General features: G+C 39.2%; 3 protein-coding genes across 8 annotated transcripts; 1 reads left to right on the top strand and 2 right to left on the bottom strand.

Moving 5' to 3' along the window:
• Positions 1-1,327: 1,327 nt before the first annotated feature.
• LOC111339036 (uncharacterized) lies at positions 1,328-4,274 on the bottom strand. The gene is made up of 2 exons (XM_022945617.2): positions 4,061-4,274; positions 1,328-3,137 (listed from the first exon to the last, which is right to left on the bottom strand). Exon 2 carries the CDS (start codon positions 3,122-3,124, stop codon positions 2,111-2,113), a length of 1,014 nt encoding a protein of 337 aa, XP_022801352.2. The 5' UTR covers positions 3,125-3,137; positions 4,061-4,274; the 3' UTR covers positions 1,328-2,110.
• A 3,434-nt stretch (positions 4,275-7,708) lies between these two features.
• On the top strand, positions 7,709-13,872 carry LOC148724223 (uncharacterized). Its single transcript, XM_088733392.1, has 2 exons — positions 7,709-7,858; positions 12,018-13,872. Exon 2 carries the CDS (start codon positions 12,037-12,039, stop codon positions 13,168-13,170), a length of 1,134 nt encoding a protein of 377 aa, XP_088589518.1. The 5' UTR covers positions 7,709-7,858; positions 12,018-12,036; the 3' UTR covers positions 13,171-13,872.
• On the bottom strand, positions 13,863-19,351 carry LOC111338096 (uncharacterized). Of its 6 annotated transcripts, none has more exons than XM_022944533.2 (4): positions 19,051-19,351; positions 18,072-18,106; positions 16,364-17,520; positions 13,863-15,704 (listed from the first exon to the last, which is right to left on the bottom strand). In XM_022944533.2, the coding sequence occupies exon 3, from the start codon at positions 17,518-17,520 to the stop codon at positions 16,381-16,383; it is 1,140 nt and encodes a 379-aa protein (XP_022800268.1). In that variant the 5' UTR covers positions 18,072-18,106; positions 19,051-19,351; the 3' UTR covers positions 13,863-15,704; positions 16,364-16,380. The 6 variants fall into 6 exon arrangements, with proteins under 6 accessions (XP_022800268.1, XP_088589515.1, XP_022800253.1 ...); XM_088733389.1 differs by having other exon boundaries at positions 17,935-18,106; positions 19,051-19,350; XM_022944518.2 differs by having other exon boundaries at positions 18,036-18,106; positions 19,051-19,350.

Genomic DNA, 19,351 nt, shown 5'->3' with positions numbered 1-19,351 from the left:
AAAATATTTTTAACATCCGACAAAATCTTTTGGCGAAGGAACGTTCGAGTAATGGGCAGAATTTCTGACCGTATTGTATGTCAGACCATCGAATGAAGGATGTATTATTCCACAATTATTTCATTTTACAGTATTTTGGTGTCTAGTTTTCGAGATAAATCATACAGTCGCATCTTAGTATCGTAGCCATCGGATAAGTTTTAAGCACTAAAGATTGAATTTAAATCACTAGCGAATGATATTTTCAGTACAAATGGCTCCCCGTGGATGAGCTAATTTCCTACATGACATCATCGCCCTGTCTCTGCAACTAAATTCACCATTTTGCCTGCGCCGATTGTCATTCAGGTATAATATTTCTTGCGTGAAGCGATGTTTTAAGAGTAGCAGTTAAATGTCAAGGGTAGTGGATAATATCACTCAAAAGACTTCTTAGTCCATGAAGCATTAAAGGAAGTCCACTATAATGTACATTCCGGAGTGATCGGGAAGGTATTATGACGGAATACTTTTGAATCCATTTGACCGCTATGTATTACTGACAACCCCCGATATGTGCATGCTAAAAACTGACAAAAGCTGAAACTGCTGTCAGCTAAAAACGACTTTAAATCGGGCTAAAGACGCTACGATGCCTCATCATTTTCTTGTCGAGTTACCGTTGCCAGGGGAATGTATTCAAATTTCAGGTATCCCTTTCACTCCCACGAACTAAGTTTCAATTTGCCTTACGGTCTGACATACATTTCCTGCTCTTTAACTTTCTCAATTTAGTGTTGGGTGAAACAAAATATCTCCTAGATTGAATTTCCTTCTTCCTGTCATTGTCCTGTTAAGAGTGTACTAACACTGAAAGGAATAATCCTTTTCAGCGACACACTGGGAGAGAAAGGTTTAAATTTTGACCCATGCCTCCATTCATTGCTTTAGTCGCTATTGCCTTTTTCATCGGCAGCCAGAAAACAACAGAGATATCAATTAGGCTCGACATGAATCGCTAACGCTTGGAAAGACTCGTTCAGCTAAATGAACCGTGGAGTTTCCCTTACCACCCAAAAAATGTACGTGCTTGCTGAAACCCTGAACAGTTCACAGATCACAGCTCAAATCACTCAGCTTCCTGCTGAGTAATTTGCCAAATTTGGCTTCCTTTGAAAATCTTTATTGTTCAATTTTTTCTAAATACGTGACATGCAGTTTGAAAAAGGAAAGGGGATTGTTTTGGCTCAGTTAGTTTGACGATTAGATCTAACGTAAATCACGTCTTTGATTAAAATAGCTATTTTGTTCATATACAGAAAAAGCAATAAAAAGAAATTATATTCCATTTATTTTTCATCTCATTTATTTATTTCTCCAAAACTTAGCAAATGATAATACAGAATTAGATACAAGGTGAGAAAGTAAGTAAAAAGTATAAAAATTTCAATGAAAGAAAACTTACAGTACAAAACTACACCACCTAAGGAGAAGAGAGGGACTCGTCTAGATTTAAACTAATATTGTGCCCCTTAAGCTACAGAAAAAATAGAAAAAAATCAAATATAGTCTATATGCTCTCGGAGCTAGAAGAAACGCGGCCATCGTGCTCGCCGGCAGCTAACCATTCGCGAGAGTTCGAAAGTTATACCGTCAGCTTTACCAGTTGGCTTACCTCCCTACAGTCGAAAGATTTAAGCTAAAAAAAATCTAAGCAAGAAAGAACATAACCTGCTCACTAAAGCCTAGATAATTTCCACTTTGTCACGACGTAAACCTAACCTGACCTACAATAAAGCTTTATTTGAAGCAAACAAAAGGTCGTCGTTGTCGCAGTTTCCGTTTTCTACCACCAGTCATATACAATCAATTTGATACGTCCTGCAATTCCTGCCGCATCGAAACTGTATACAGGACCTTTCCCAGCCCCTTACATTTTTGTTCGCCGGGGGAAGGGGGTTACAGCTCATCCTACACTTTCTCTCCCCTCCTCTCGATGTGAGTCAATTGATTAACGACATTGACTTTTCCTGAACAGGATAAAGGATACCCTAAAAACACGAGACCGTGATCACGTGACCTGAACTGATGCATTGATGCATTTTACATACCCCGATTCATTTGCAAGTTTTTAGTGCTTACAAACTGGTAACGGGTCAAAATAGGCAAACTTAATACTATCTCGCGTGACTGCTTTTCGTATATCTCTGAGTGCCTTTTGAAGGACATGGACGAAAAAGGCTTCAACTTCTGCAGACATGGGTTTTTCGAACAAATGCAGTATCTGTGAAAGTACTCCAAATACTTTCCGGGCTGGTTCACGCTGCATGCCAAGAAGTTGCTCTGTGGTGCCTGGGATGTGGCAAGAAGTCTTCTCCACGTTGGTAGTCGATACAGTCGTCGCGAAATCTGTCCGTGTGCGTTTAGCAGTGTGCCCACCTTGGGAAGTTTTCTGAGGAACAGCAAATTCATCTGTTGACATGAACTGCTCATAGTAACTAAAAATGAGAGGGTTTTCATCGGATTCTGTACTGTGTATAAGATCACAAGGCTCTTTGAAAGTAGCTCCTCCCCTCTTAAATAAGTCGTCGTACTCGGGGGGGTCTGGTTGGTGTTTTCTCGCCTTCTCACTTGATATCTGTCGAGGAAACTGAACATCGTCCCTTGAGATATAAGGAGGCAATGAGTTTGTCTGTGTAGGAATCTGACAATCCTCTCTCGCGGCATAAGGTGGCGAAGAGTTTTGCTGATCAATCTCAAAACGATTTCTAAAATTAGGCTGAGGTCCTAAGTCAACCTTCTGTCCCTCAAGAATCCTCTCAAACTCCTCTATGTCATCCAACAGCTGTTTTTCTGCATCGTGGTCCAGAATGGCTCGATTAAGGGACATCAGCTTGCCTCCATTATTATTCTGCCGGGTGTTAACGGCTGTCTCCGAAGAAGCTTTGTCCCTGCCGTCGACGTTGCTTTGTTTGTCTTTTTGAGGTGGATTGATATGCCTTGTTTGTAGCTTAAAGTTCACGCATTGTGGCAGAACACACAGAGCGTCTGAACAACTCTTTCCGTGAAAAGCATCATCAAAACTTTTTTGAAACGCTTGTGCCGTATGCTGCATGACCTTGGGAAGGTTCTGAAGTCGGTTCATGTTGGTGAAATATCTATAACAGAAAAAATAAAATTATATATATGTATATTCGTATGAAGTTTCACCTTTTTAACCCCCACGAGTGACAACCGTCTCCACGCCACAAGTGCAGAAGCATGTTCATGCCGGCTTAAGAACCAGTTGATTGACAGTGCGAGAGAAACATGGAGTCAAATCTTTTACACGTTATGTAGATGGTTCATATGAAGAAAGGAAGTTAATGTCATGCTTGTCAAATGGCTGAGCCTCCAACAGTCACGTAGTCTATACTAACGAGTTTAGTTTTATCTAAATTTGTGTAATTAGTATTAACACAGGTATTATCTACCGCAAGCGACCTATTATGGTCAATTTGATACGTTCAATTTTGCCTCTAGGAAATTTCGGTCTTGTCAATCGAGACGTTATCTTATGATCGCTCCAAATTTCATGATTAAACTCAAATTATAGTACATGTTTTATGAAAGTAAATTCCCCATAACTCTCTGAATTGTTTCTAATTTTTAGAGCAGTGAACATAACAAATGGTGTCTGACATGTTTCAAAGGCCTGCGGGCCAAGTCTGTGCGGTCGAAGTTTACCACTAGAGTGGAAAACGTCAAAAACAATGAAGAAAAAGAAACAATCTGAATAAGCCGAAAGAAGGAGAAGAAGAATCGAGCCTTTACTTGACATGTTTCTAAAAAACATAGATCTTCGTTTAAGCTATCTAACCAAAGTTTGACTACGCGAAACCCTTGTCTACCAGCACATGAAGGTTCCACAGAGTTTGTTCCTGATAACAAAACATTCATCACACGTTTAAACTTCAGAGTAAATAACAAGATTTGCTCTCCGCAGAACTATTTCCAATTGTCTTTCTCGGTTTTAAAGGACGAGGAGATTTGACTGTGTGGTAGTCTATGTTTATGCGAAATATAATAGAATATTAATTACCTCGTGTTATGTCTTTGTTTCTGATGCGCGCACTCTTAATAAAGTCGAACGACAGCGGAGACCACAAGCACGTGATAGAAACCACTACTCTGAGCTACCTTCGTTGAATTTACCGCCTTTATAATAACGATTTTGCAAATTTATATCGAACTTTCTGGAACGCAAAGATGAGTCTTCACGGCTGGTAATTAAGAACAGTGCCGACGCCTTACGATATTTTCACAGTGTGGCTTCGAGAATAATCGGTTTATGCAAATAAAATTGTTGTAGTTCTAGTCCAAGGAAGCGGAAAATAGAACAATATTGTGCTCAAAAATAAGCAAACCAAACTTGAGTTTTAAAACTTGTCCTGACAATTTTTTGCGGCTCAAAACTCGATTCGGGGAATTGGGAACCAATTGTCAGCACCATTTTTGTTAAATAAACAAGAACAAATGTGTGTTAAAAAATAGCTGGAATTTATTGACCTTTGGAGCGTCAAGAACTTGTTAAAACAATAATAATTCCTGACCCTCACCCAGCCCTGTGAAATTAAAATAGGAAAATATCTGTTTACTGATTGATGTGTCCAAATAAAGAGAAAAAATTTCACAAATCTATATGAGTAAGCACATCAGTTGCGTGACATCAAGTTTTAGCCGTGAGCAATATTATATGCGAATTCGAATTGTGTGACGTGACAACGGGTATAACTTGTTTGAACTCTTTGAAAGAGCACGCGAACGTTATGGTCCAAATGGTCCTTTAGGAAAAAGTTGTTTAGTTCTAAAGGCTCTGCTTTAGCCTGTTTGTGCTTGTACACTCATTGGCTTGAGCGTTTTTCCAGTATATAGGGTAGATTAAACATTGGGTACAAAATTTCACGCAATTATCACTTGACTCAATTATTCACTTGACGCAATTATTCACGCGATCATCATTAATAAGCTCTAGTAAAGCTTAAAAACCGAAAGAAGCCGACAGAAGCCGACTGCTGCCGAAAATTCCCGAAAGCCCGGATTAGCATTTCCGTTATTTCCTGTTACTTGCGTCACTAAGTTTATTGAACATTTCCGGCGCAGCGTGACACTAACGTTGGGGAAATGTTTCGTGGTAACATTTACGCGAGCAGATTTCGGGGAACGACGACTATACCCGAGCACTTACGAACATTTCGAGACATGTCAGTTTTCGGAATATTAACGAAAGGATTTCTTGATGATAATAGCTACGTAGGCAGAACTCGTGGCGCTACGACGACAATAACCGAGCACTTCCGAAGTGCCACTTACGACAGCGACTATTACCGATAAGTTCCATAGTTCAATACTCCTTAAAACCAGCTACTTTAAAAACCCACTGATGGCGCTTGATACATTGTTTATAAGGTGCAAATTTTCAGAATAGCTCTGTGAAACCCCTAGACCAACCACCTGGAAACTTTAAATTCACATTATCGTTCTATATAATTTTCTTCAAGCGCGAAACAAAAAAAAAACATGAATCAATATCACTGAAACAACTTCCACCTTACAAAATGAAACAGGTGAAATGTACCTTCAACGTCTCATCGCCCACGCCACAAGACTAGACACACCTAAAACTCGTTTTTAATTCTTAATAAAATCAATTCTCGCCCACGCATGAGACACGCCAAAAACTGCGGAAATACAGTATATTTTACCCTCAACAGTGGAGTGAAGATGAAGGTCAAACATGATCACGGTATTTCTTCGGCAGACACTTGCTGAAAAATTTCCGATACGCGTCCAATTCAGCTTATGGTGTACACATAAGCAGACCCAACAAAGCTGATACCGTATCAGTTAACCTCATAGTTTGTTTCCTGTACCAATATGCAAACAGGGAGGGCCTTTACACAAACAAAAAAGAACACCCACGCTTGTACAAGTCTTAAAAGACAAACCAGAACTCATGGCCATGAGTTATCCAAAGCTATTTCACCGATAATAACAATCTAACCCGTACTCCATCCACGAGGCAAACCAGGCATGTGAAAGAAAAACACTTGAAATCGTCTACTTGAAAATTTAAATGACAAAACCCATCGAGACGAGAATGCTCCACTTAGTCGACACCAAACACACTGGGATTGAATGAATGACTTTTTAGATTCTCCTTAAAGTTTAATAACATTGAGACCAGAAAACCCCAAGAGTCTAAACTTGTCACTGTCACAAAAAATACCTTTCTTTTAAACACAAGCGCAAAAACATCCATCGACTCTTGTTTTGACCAGTTGTATGAGTATTTATTGAGTCGTGAAATTTAGATCAATTTATGCCTTGGGCCATTTTGATAGTGAAGTACCTTGTCCGGCGCATTGTTATCATGCAACGATTGAAATGTGCATATGTGCGTGGGTGGGTGTCAGTACACGTTGCTTGAGATAAAAATGGTTGTAGCATCGAACCCTTTTTATTTATACCCATTTCCTCCCGCGTTCTCCGGCGGACTGTATTCTCTATTCTAGGAAGTAAAATCACAATTTTGTTGATATACGTCACCAGGTAACTCGCAGCCTTACACCAGAAGACTCGCCCACTGGTGCGAGAAGGTTATAAGCGGTGGCGGTTTTATGTTTACCGCAATACGATATACAGCGATTTAACGGTCAGTGAGCATTTCTCCCATATCGGTTGCGTGCAAATGTCACCCCTAAGGCCATTTGTAAATCAAAAACAAAACAGCTATTAGCAACGTCAAAACTTCGCTAAGCTTTCAGTACACCACCGAAAACTGCTTAATTGCTCAATGCACCTGTTGAATCAAAATTTTGAATAATTTCTCTAAGAAAGGTTTGATCATTACTTTCAAAGTAATCACAAGTTCTACACATTTTTCCGATTTTCCGAGAACATGAAATATAATTAAGGATGTAAATTAAGAGTTACCGGAGGCGCAGTTGAACGGGTCGACATGGAAAGTTATTCCCAATTTTTTTTTTTTTTTTTTCATTCCAATAATCCAAACCGTCGTGAATTAATCATACAGTCAGGAATGCATGACCCACAAAACACTTTTTTTAGATGTCATTCTGCGATTTGAAAAAATATGTTTATCAGTCAGTTCGACATCTTTCCGGAAAGTCTGATGTGTGACATTAAGCTTGGGCATCCATGGATAAACAACAGCTGTCATTTGCGTGTGAGCTGTTCATAGAGTAGCCAGTCAATTCTCATGCTTCAGTCCGTTTTCATTAATGCCACTGATTGTTCCAATGCAAAGAAATTTGTTCCGAAAAAAGAGATACTAATTCTAAAACAGCAAAAGAGAAATAGTTTATGTAATTCTGGAGATCGAGCTCTCAAGTAATTAGGAAAAAAGAAGAAATAAACGGTCCAATATTGGAGTTCATAGGGCATTGATGTATCCTTTCCACAAGGGTCAATTTGCCCGGTGCTGCTTGTAAAAACCTTATAAATTACGATATTTAAGTATCTATTCGGAAATTAGAAACAAAAGTTTCATGCTAAGGCTAACATATTCAAAAGCTGATGGAAGGAAGTGCGTCACGTCCTAGTAACGAGCTTTGTTTTTGACTCCGCAAAATGCGTAGCAATGTGGAAGTGCCCTAAAGTAAACTCGGAAACTCTAACAATGTTTCAAACGAAACTATTGCACAGTACGGGGGCGGCATATTCATAATAACATAACAACGTCATTATGCCCAGATTTTTCTTTATTGATGGTGAATAAATTGCGTTTGATATAAAACAGGTGTAAAAAGAGACATCGAGAGCGGTCTTACTTCTACGACGTTTCCCTTTTGGCCAGTTGTTGATCACGTGTCCGCAGGTTGGTCGGAAACTTTTCAACTCTTTACACTTAAGACTTAATTTTAGGCCAATCTCTTGGTTATTTTATTACCAATCTGTTTATGAACGTCGTAATTGTGTCACTTGCAGCAAATATCTATCATTTTTCACCGTTGCGATATTTATCTCCAAAAGATGGTAAAAACTGTGTGAACAAATCGGAGCAGGTTTAATTAGAGTAGAATCACAATCGACAAGGTTTCGACCTCATAAAGGAATTCATTCTACAAAGATACTGTTTTTAATTGTGCTACTGTAATAATCGTGTCTATGATAAAAGTACAAGAAGAGAAACAAATAAAATTCAGATTATACCAATGACATTTATTTAGAATTGGCTATTTTACTTAAAGAACTTAAAACACGAAGAGTTGATACTTAATTTTGAACAGATGTAACTATAAATTTGAAATGCACAGTCGTAACAATTTATTGAACCGGTTGCATAGGCCCCGAAATTGCATTTCGGATACAGGCCTCATGTGCAACGAAATGATTTTAAAGCATTAATTGGAGCAGTTCAGTTCGGTGTGACACTCCACCTCTATCTAGCAGACGAGCTTGTAAAGTATTGATTGTGATTCAAAGCCGAAGAGTTATTCAAAAGAAACGTTTCTAAGCGGTCATCAAAACAATGTTTTATCAGTATTTTTCTATTACTATTTCACTGAAAGGGTCAACTTGACCCTTTTAGTGAAAGTTCTGAAGTGATTGGGCTCTTGGCTGTATAATCTTCCTGAATGTTTTTTTTTTTTTTTTTTTTAAGTGAATTTACTGGAGGGTTGTTTATAGTCATTAGTTGTGCGTCAGAAATGCAGTCGATAGTTGAATAACTTTCACACACGAATTGACGCTAATTTAACTTTGTCTCAGATTAGATCTTTCAACGAATGAACGGGATCTACTGACTTTAAACGCAGATTCAATCATCAGGAATTGAATCAATATCTAGTGTCATTCTTTAGAAATGCGTGACAGACAATTATTAAACTCTCTCAAACTCAAAAGAGACAATTATGTTATAGCAGTGACACAGCAATATTGAGGCTTGCGAAATTAAACGTTTACACTTCACATCTTGCTGCCCAGAATTACGTCGTATGTTCTCACATTGTTTAACTATGGTATTCTCAGACAAAACTTACTTATCCGACGTCCTCACTGACCAAGTTTCTTAATCTATCGCTCGCTACTTTGCAAAATTTCTTGACGAAATCTTAGTACAGTTGAAAAAAACTAGCAGAGAATAGAATGAGTTGGCAATTTCAATTATAGATAGTATACACCTCTTGGAGTTACTAAGATAATTTTACACGAGAATCATAGCAACTGATAGGAAAGTGTACTGGCTGCATTTTGTGCCTTACTTGTCCTACGGTATAAATGTGTTCATGTGCTACCTATCAGTGAATGGAGCCAAGATCAAGCCGGACATGCACCTCTTAAAACACTGTAGAAATGACATTCACAGAATTCTTAATTAGATCATTAAACTCTCATCGGAATACTAGTTATATCAAACTGTTGGACGCTATTGCGATATTATCACGACATCACTATCTTAAGGCAACTAGAGCTGGAGCTAACTGTATCTGATCAGTTTCGATTTGCGATTCGAATTAACCAGCGAGCAGTATCCATGATCTTTGCAGCAGTATCTGATACAATTTTCACAGAGCATGAGCTTAGTGGGTTTACGTACAATTGTAGATAAGCAACAAGCTAAGTGAAGCACGGATCGGTCTGAAATCGAACTTCACTGCTGATTAGAAGTGCTTTACAATAAAACAATCACACATACTGAGAGACACACATCACTACGCGAGGATATGTTTGTCTTTATCGCTGTTAAGCACGGCATAAGGTTTTCAAGAATCTCAGAAAAATTCAGTTGTCGCAAAATTTCGGTCTTGGCCGCTGATAGGGAGTTAAATTGGCAAAGTTTTGAGGCTTGAGAACGAGGGCCTGGTGATGTCGTAGCTGACGATTGGTCGGTGGCTCGCAAACAACAAGGCTGCCTGAAAATGACTAACCGCCTGAAAATGTACTTTACAGTAAGTTGCTACATATTGTTACTCGAGAAAACTGATTGTATCGCATCCGATAGATGATGGCTTTAGAACTCGAAAAAGCTTGAAAGTAATTGAGTAAACCCCTTACACCTCAATAAAGTTTGCCACAAGACCAGTACATGAATACATCCATCTCGATTGTCCATCGTCCTAAATCCTTTTCACAGTTTCTGAACTCCAATTCAATAAGCCAGAAAGTAATCGAGTGAACTCCCTCCGCCTCAATGAAGTTCGCTGCAACTGAACACTACTGTATACATCCATCTCGACTGTTCATCGTCCTAAATCCTTCACATTTTCTGTCGTAAATAGGTTCAAATCAAATGACGTCCTCGGTCCTTCGGTGAGATCACAAGCTATTGAATTCCTGGCTTACTCTTCAAACTTTTGAAGCGATTCCGTGAGTGAAGTCAACGTTTGCTTCTAGGGCTCTTAATCGAACTAATCAGGTCATGATGGATACTCTTCGACTAAGGTTTAGTCCTTACCTGGTGATGTATCTTCGTTTGACAGACATTTTTTTCCACCTGATTACTATGTGGTAAGCATGTATCCCAGTGTCGTTTGATTTCTTTCCAAACTCTTATGAATCATGTTAAAGGAATGGACGAAAACAAAACAAAAAAATTAAATGTCAGCGCATGAGCAGAACTAAAGACTAGGATAAGGAATTTTCCATCAAGGCTTCCTAGACTAAGACCATGGCCGAAGAGGGTAATGGGTAGGCAATTTTCTTCAAAACGTAAACGATGAAGCTGCTTCTCTATAAATTGATGGTTTAACTTTCTCGCGAACCAGGCTCTTTTAATTACCTACTCATGCCCGAGATTTTGGTATTTGACAGATCCATGCCACTGCCACCTTACCAGAGAACGTGACAAAGATCAAGTAATCCGTCGAACGAGCTCCAAATCTTGCTTTCTGCAGGGGATGCAAAACACGCTGATAAGCCACTACGTTTCGTGATAGACCTTTTCAAGCTGACGGAAATAAACACGAGAAGCTCCATTCAAAGTCTTTGCTTAATGGCTAACACAAGAATTCTGATGTAAATGCGTTCTTGTTGCGTTTCTGTTTAAAGTTGTAATTTATAAGATAGCACACATCGAATCTGATATTCTGGTAATTTGATAAATTAGCTTCTTTAAAGAAGCCGTTCACGTGAACAACTCTACTTGTTATGATGATCTTTAACACCAAAAAAAGAACTACATATAACCTCTAGGCAATCTTTTAAGACTAATGCATAAAAGAGAGGTAAAAGCTTATTTGAATTGTTAAACTAAAAGCTTTAGCGCGGTCCATTTGATGGTTTCACCCGGAAGGAAGGAAGATCGGACGCACACCAGAGAGGGTTGGTCATGCACCAATTCTCAAATAACATCTGTGAAATTCTTGCCTGCTTGATAAACGGAAGTTTCGTTTCCCCTTCAACTTTACGATATGCACGCGATTTCTAAGACTAAAGGGTTTCCATGATCAATGAGATTCGGCTTTATGGGCATGATAACCACCATTAGTTGCACGTGGTAAATGATGGAAACTATCTAAGCTTTCCTGAAAAAAAAAAAAAAAGATTATCATATAAAAATTTTTACATGAGTAATTATAGCAATGAATCACTGATTATGTATCTGTGCGAACATTTCCTGTGAAACCATTGAGTCTTATCGTGGATCATGTAATTTAAGTATCAGCGTTTCCTCGATCAAGCGACTGAATTCAAACTCCGCATTCCTAGGCTACTGGCAATACTTGTTTATCTCGACACAAACAAAACTGATCACTCATGTTCTAAGAATCTAAAGATGTCCGTTTTTCGTTTCATCTTAACTGGCAAGATGATTTATCCCTTATTAAAAGAGTAACTCATGATAACATTTCTTAGTAATTAGGTTTCGGGTTTGTGAAACATAGATCCTTTAGTTCACATATACATAACCAATAAGAGAACCCAGCAAATGAGTCGCAGCGGTATGTATATCTTCGACACTGTGGTAAACGTTTGCACATACGTATCGTAAAGATTAAGGCTAAAATATTTATGTCCGTGTGTTTTCATTGCAGAAAAAGAAAAAGAATCAAAATGAAATCAGAAAATGAACATCATGAACAACAGATGAAGAGACTTATTTTTAACGCTGCTGGGTTTGATCGTCAGTCGTGTGGTAATAAAGTGGAAGCTTTCGAACAAAATGTGGAGAAGAAATTCACGAAAGAAGCTTGCTTGAAAATTACTGAACCCAACCATATTTGGGAGCAGGAATCCAACTGGAGAATCAAACATAAGAATAGAAACAGTTTCAGTGATACCTCAGTTCAAATCACTGACTCTTGTAACTCATCGCTTCGTCAACCCGTAACAAATCAAACAGCTTTAAAAATGGATTCGGCAGACAAACTTTTCAACGGACCATGGCAATTATCGCCCTTTTCCGACCCTGCTGGCGCGTCAGACCTAATTGACAGAAAGATGTCCTTTGAAAGCATTGACTTAGAGTTACCGATACCGAACATAGATGATGCACCTAGTCTGGATGATGTCTTTGACGTCCTTGAGGCTGAAATGGATTTTGTAAGGCCAAGTATGGCAACAGAGCTACCTTTAACAGGACCATCCACTCGCTTTATTGACAGCTCCCACCGTTCATGGCCTTATGATTCGCATCAGTCCCCAAATGCTTTCATTCCGTCTTCCTATCCATGCAACGCATTTCAAGGCTTTAATTTTGGCCTTGTTAAAGGTCTTCAAAACCCTTCCCGTGGTTTGATCACTGCAATAAGGAGATTGTGTGAGTTACTTTCAAAACCAAGATCCGACCATCTGGATTCTGTTTTCGTTCGCCTCCTGAACGAAACCTTAAAAGAAATGGAAGCGGCTGCGCGACCTCATTCCAGACGCCCCAGGAGGAGAAGTGCGAAGCAAGACATCCCCTACAGACAGAGGGTACGAACTAACAAGTCTGCCAGCGACGCTGAAAGAGGCCATGGGGAAGCCAACATCAGAATGGGCCGATCTGTCGCTTGTAAGTCCCAGTCCTTACCGATTGTTTCCTCTAGACCTAGAGTTGACCGCTCTACTGAGACTGTCGATCTAACAGCATTAGATGACGTGAGAACGGGCTTACAGAGGACAAATAATAAAGTGACAACTCAAAACGAGCCTTTCATAGCGCTGGAGGACACCATGCCAGTTCAGTTCATGGGTAACTTTATATAGTATGACTAAATTAAGATACTATGGAATAATTTGGATATATCAACTAAGTTGAAATGGTAAATTGGCCACCGTAATGATTACAAAAGCTGACGTTTCGAGCGTTAGCCCTTCGCTCCGACGAAGGGCTAACGCTCGAAACGTCAGCTTTTGTAATCATTACGGTGGCCAATTTACCATTTCAACTTAGTTGATATATCCAAATTATTTCGTTACTCCCACCGACGCAGCCCCAAACAGTTTCTTTCGAAACTATCAGCCTTTATTCATAAGATACTATGGGACTCGTTGACCGCAGTTGGTGTAATTATGAAACTGTGGACAACGCTATTTGCGCGTTTCATTACCATTCTCTGTATCGCTTGAAAAGTCCAGGTTTTCACAGGTATCAAAAGCACTGTTACCGTTCAACTAAAAAACTCAGATCACCATTCGTTCACAACAGCGAAGAGCTGTGAACTGGAGGCAGCAAAAAAAAAAAAAAAAAAAATAGCAGGCTGTTTATTTAATATAAGAACTGTAAAAACCATTCACAAATTTCCATATCATTGTTCTTCATAACAGTGAAGCAGTACTGATCAAGAAAGTGGAGGGTATACAGACTGCTACCGTTGATATATATGCGACGTAATTACAGTTTGACAGGTTCAGTTTTTCAGCCCTAACAATTATGTCATTGATCAGAATAAAGACAATTAAAGCTGACTCGTTTTTAATATATTTTCCATTATGTTAACCAATAAGTCTCTAGGAGCTACGACACACGTTGAATTACTGAAAATAAGAAGGTTTTTAACAACATTACAATATTCTAGATCTCATCCAAATGCACCCGCAACAGACGCCATCGGTGCCTAGTTATTTCTATTACAAGTCTAAAATATTTTTAGTGTTAGGAACTAAGAAAACTTATCATAAAATAAGGAGATCCTTGGATATCTCTCTGATGATGGACTATATCTATTATACATTCCACCAAGCCGGTCAATAATGGTAATAGGACCCCGAGTGGAGTCCACTATTTGGTCTGTAATCATACTTAGTTCTTATTAACCGAGTGGGAGGTCTGTATGGGAGAATCTTGACCGAGGTCGCCAGTACGAACCGAGCGCAGTGAGGTCTGTTCCAGCGACCGAGGTCAAGATTCTCCCATACAGACCGACCTAGCTCGGTTAATAAGATGTTTATTATATGGTTGTGTCTTATATGCCAATTTTTTATATTCTCTGTACTTTTTTTTCTGGACCGGTCTAGATGTTGGTCTAGATGGGAAAATCTAGACCACTTTCAATATTGATTTCAGCCAATCAAATTGGTGAATTCGGTAGTTCCCAGTCCTTGTGAGACACAGCCATATAATAAGAGCGATTAATAAAGTCGGACAATTATGAAGAGGGAGTCTGATTTGTCAATCATTAGAGTACGATTGCAGATCGAATTGGACCACACGAAGTTCTGTTAATAATTAATCATAAATATTACAAATTACGAAAAAAAAGCAAATATATTAAGGGAAAATAACTCCGGTAGAGTCTGTCTTAAGTAAAAAAATTCCTCCATTTTGAAAGTTCCCAACTTTTTTAAGATAAGTGGTTGCTGCTATGATTATCGTGATCAATTCTGTGATTGGTGGATTTAGCTGAGTGAACTTAGTAGTATGATTGACTGCTTCAACTGTACGATTACAGGTTTCCGATTACAGCCAACTGTCCGATTACAACTCTACAGAATAATCAGTGAAAAATAAAGCAGCTAAGGCACTAATCACTTTTGAGGAGATTGTAATGATTATGCAAATTTGTGGCTCCCTGGAAAAAGCTTGCAAAGACTGGGAACTTAGAGCCAATGAAAGACTCAAAACATGCAAAGCTGGGTGACCCCAAACTTGTTCTGCCATTTTTTTAAAGACATTTCGACCACTTTCTCTAGGATTAGTGTTGCATTATTTTATACCTCTTTTACCCGCAGGGGGCGAGTACGAACGTCTTCCATCTTCTTTAAGGCATTGTTTAGGGTACAAACAAGAGTATACTCTAAATAATCTGCATTTGGTTTGGAAAGTAACTCGCAAGTCATTCAAGCTACCGTGACCAATCCACGGGAGGGGTTTTGCAAACTGTTAACGGAATCTATATTGATATTCTGAGCTACATTGCATAGATCTGAGCTTAATTATTAAAGATGGGCAGGAACAGGTACTAGCTGTTGAGTTTGAATGGCTTGGCAGATACTCGGCAGGACCCATTTCTTCCTGGACGTCAAAGACATCATTGAGGTTCAGTGCACCATTCGCGCCGATGTATATCTCTGAGTCAATGCTATCTGAGTACGTCCTTTCATGTACTTCGTCTAACACACCTAGTACTAGGCAAATGGTAGAATGCCTCCGAAATTGATGCTCTCGATATTAAATAAAAGTGCTACTCTCGAGGAAGGAACATTGAAATACTCATCATTCCATTCTCGGTAGCTTGAGAGTCTGCCTCCTGGTATTGAGACTGAGCTCGATGGAACTCACTGCACTCCTTCCCCTTTCTCTAATGAAGAGACGAAAAAGTGATGTTAACAGTTATTACCGCCTACGGTTGAATTACAACGCTTACAAAGCTAAGTTGTACAGTGCAAAAGAATACGAATGATGTAAAAAAATCATTTTCAGCGTTCTGTTCTGTAAAAAAAGGTTTTCCGCTTTTCTTAGCTTACAATTATACTAAATGCTAATTTCACCTTCTGGAACTTTTAATTTTAAGTCCAACTTGAAATCATTATTGTGATTGAACTGATAGGTTCAATGAACCCTTCATATGGTGATCATTTTTTGTCGCTGGATGTAAAGTCAAGTTTATGATATCCATGAACACATCATAGAACATTTTTTTACACTTGTATCCACCGCTCAGAGCCCACCGTGGCCGCGCCCCCAAAACGCCTTATACAATTATGGTATAAGGCTATTAACTAAGATGAAGTCAAGGCAAGTCTCAGCTCAGATTGATTTCTTATACAAGCTTTCTCAAATATCTAAGTTTCAGCTTCATTTAATAAAGCCTGACATAGAATAAAAATAGAATGTCGGAAGCTGATAAAACCCAACAAAGCAAGGCTGCAGTCTAGGGACTATGACTTGGTCTCTGCGCTTCAGATGATTCAATTCCCTTTATTCAGAAGACCATATAGACTCCCCCTGGTTACCTACCAAATGAAATGCAGATACTATTCCAGCAATTCTTCAGCAAAATCCAGCAAAATGATATCTTGCAGATCGAAACTGAACTCGTTCATTAGGTCGTGACCTCGAACATCTTCAGCAGACTCCTTGGTTAGCATTGGTTTATCTGGAGCCTGCACTTGGAAACATCCAGCCAACAGATTGGCTTCTGGCAAAACGTCGTCGCATAATGGAGGCGTCACTGATGGCGAGGACGATAATGACGATGAAGATGACGAGGAGGACGCAGATAATGATGGTGGTGATGTTGCCGAAGATGGCTGGATGAACAAGGCGGACGAGGGCGACGACTGCAGCATTGGTATATCTATTGCTACCACAGGTCTATTCCACTGATTCTCCACTTTCGTTGTGCCATTTTCAGAGCAGTCCATCATCATCGGCCGTGGGTTGTCGAAGGAACTTGTTGCATTGTTCTCTTTCGAACGTTTCAAGACTGCAGATTCCATACTTGCAACAGCCTGCTTAAAAATTGGAATGGCTTGTATCTCCAACTGATTTGACGTTAACATTTGTATAACGGTATTCAGAGCCTGCAAAGCGTTGCAAAGCACCTCCAGTGGTTGTTGAATCGCCTGTTCTTGCTGTGCTTCGATTGATTTGAAATCACCATTTAGATTGGTACTGAGTTGTACCGTATTTCGCCCTTGGGGCTGAAAACTGCTATTTCGGTCAACGTAAGGTAAAACAGCCGTGCTGAGGCCCTCATATCGAGGTGCTGAACGTTCTTCTACGCCATCAGAAGAGGCCATTTTCTTCCTCGCGTTAGAGAATTTTGGCTCGGTAATCATTTTTTCCTGACTATTCCCAGTCGACACATTGACGTCTGCTCGAGTCGCCGCTGATTCTCTTAGTTTCCTCCTCGGTGGAGGCAAAGCAGGGGGATCAGGGAAAGGACCAGCCAGTGCGTTTGTGAGATTGCTCGTTAGTATTTTGCAAATATCACAGCGCCCTCGTTTCTTCCTACATGTTTGTAAATGATTCCTCCTTAGCTTTATGTTAATACAGGAGGGCAACAGACAGTTTGGATCTGAACAACCAGGGGGATGAATCAGTTCATTCAAGCCCATGGCTTGGCTGCCGGTTAAAGCTTTTCGGCTGTCGTGTAGTTCACCAGGTAACATCTATATAGACAAGAAAACACACCAACTCTAAATATCTCGAGCGAGCGTAGTACGGAACTGAGGTACACGTTAAGAAGCATCTGATTCATTTGAAGAGGTTATATTACGTTCCAGTAGATAAACCCTAGCAGTTGATAATGAAAATGAAGTTCTCTATAGGGGAAACGGTTCGAACCACCTCAAACGATGCAAAAGCATCAGTGGTCTTAAAGCTATTAGCAATAATCCTTCTCAAGGGATTTTCATTCCAAGCTGTCGTAACCGCCAAATCACCTCATATTTCGCGCTGAGACTTTCAATTCTACTTCAGCAAGGAAAAAGGTCCCTTAAGCCTACATTTTGATAGAAAAAATTATTCGAGGAAATAAATGGGTATCATGTCAAGAGGACGCAAAGTAACATAACGAACCATACCGCGAGACTTTCTCTAAAAGAACTCTAAACATTCAATTTAAGTCCTCGTTCGGTAGCTTGATATATATCGCAATGTGTTTTGCCAGAAGAACCTTATTTACCCAATTGCTCTTAGTCTGAGGTCTTTTAATGCTCACGAGTCGTGATCGACGTTTCTGGGATGGTCAGGTTTCTATCAAGAGAAAAAACAACTTGAAATCAACTTTCTTAAGAATAAGCTTCTTATTAACCGACACGTCACGCAACAATTAAATCGCAAGCATAACAACATTGGCCTCTTCAAGCTACAGTGATGGAAAGAGCCTAAAGGGTCATCCATTTCAAATTGGTCCCGAACAACAACATGATCTTTGGACAAAAGTGGCTCTTCTAACAGGGTTAGACATCTACTTATTACCCTTCAAAGTAAAGAGGCAACCGGTTTAAGGTTACATATGCATATGCGTGACGTACGCCACGGCCATGTCTGTGCATGCTAATAGCTGTATTTTTAAAATTATCGGGTTTCAGCGGAAGTAAACTGGTACACATCTTCATGTCAACAAATGCTACTTCCGGCTAGGTTTGTGAATTGAATATCATTAATGCTTACTCTGATGCAGGACTAAATTTTTGGTTTCAAGACTTATAAAGACTTCCAAATCAAATATCGCAGCTTCGGAACTAAAGGTAACTTCCGCTACCATGATTCTCCGAACTCTGCATACAATTATGTCGATAAACGAAAGAAAGCAAAACAATCGAGTAGTGAACACCAATTGGCCATTATAAAAAAATTTGCACTTGCTCAGTCACTGCGCATGCAACGTCGTCCGAGTACAACTGAGATCTTCAGTGTCATTTTAGTCGAGGAAGCGTAAAGAACGAAATTCAATCTGACGTAACGTATAGGAAACTTCCTACGTAATGTAGTTTTTATAATGTTGCAAAAACAAGTTGAAAATAGTATCGTTAAGTGATCGTGTAAAGGAAAATAATACACCATAAAATTGCTAAAGACTCAACTCTCAGAAAGCTCTAAAGATCGTAATTATTTTTCAAAGTTAGCAGCTCAAAATTAGGTTTGCTTATAAGTAATAATCATAAAATCAACTAAGATTATTGAATCATGCTTACTCTGTACGAAGGGTGGACAGTTTGCTTTTTCTCAAGATCCGATTTTTTCTTTTCTTCGAATTAACAGTTCTCTACTGATCCACGTTTTGCAGTATGTATAGTAGTGAATAATGAAATCTCCAAATCATTTCATGGGTCGTATTTATACCTTAGTTCGTAAATATCTAAAAATAGGTTTTATAGGACTGTCACGATTAGAGATTGATATCGAGTGTTGCCATGTAGAGTAATAACAAAGCCGGATATCATCAACAACACTGAACAAAAAGAGCATTTTCAACAGAGGCACTCAAGTGCAAAG

Source organism: Stylophora pistillata, chromosome 9 (genome assembly GCF_964205215.1).
Source record: "Stylophora pistillata chromosome 9, jaStyPist1.2, whole genome shotgun sequence".
Classification (NCBI taxonomy): domain Eukaryota; kingdom Metazoa; phylum Cnidaria; class Anthozoa; order Scleractinia; family Pocilloporidae; genus Stylophora; species Stylophora pistillata.
The sequence above is the reverse complement of the archived record's forward strand: the minus strand, read 5'-3'. Positions and strand labels throughout refer to the sequence as shown.

Excerpts from the sequence above, each read along its gene's own strand:
- LOC111339036 (XM_022945617.2), bottom strand. The coding sequence starts at position 3,124 with ATGAACCGACTTCAGAACCTTCCCAAGGTCATGCAGCATACGGCACAA.
- LOC148724223 (XM_088733392.1), top strand. The coding sequence starts at position 12,037 with ATGAAATCAGAAAATGAACATCATGAACAACAGATGAAGAGACTTATT.
- LOC111338096 (XM_022944533.2), bottom strand. The coding sequence starts at position 17,520 with ATGTTACCTGGTGAACTACACGACAGCCGAAAAGCTTTAACCGGCAGC.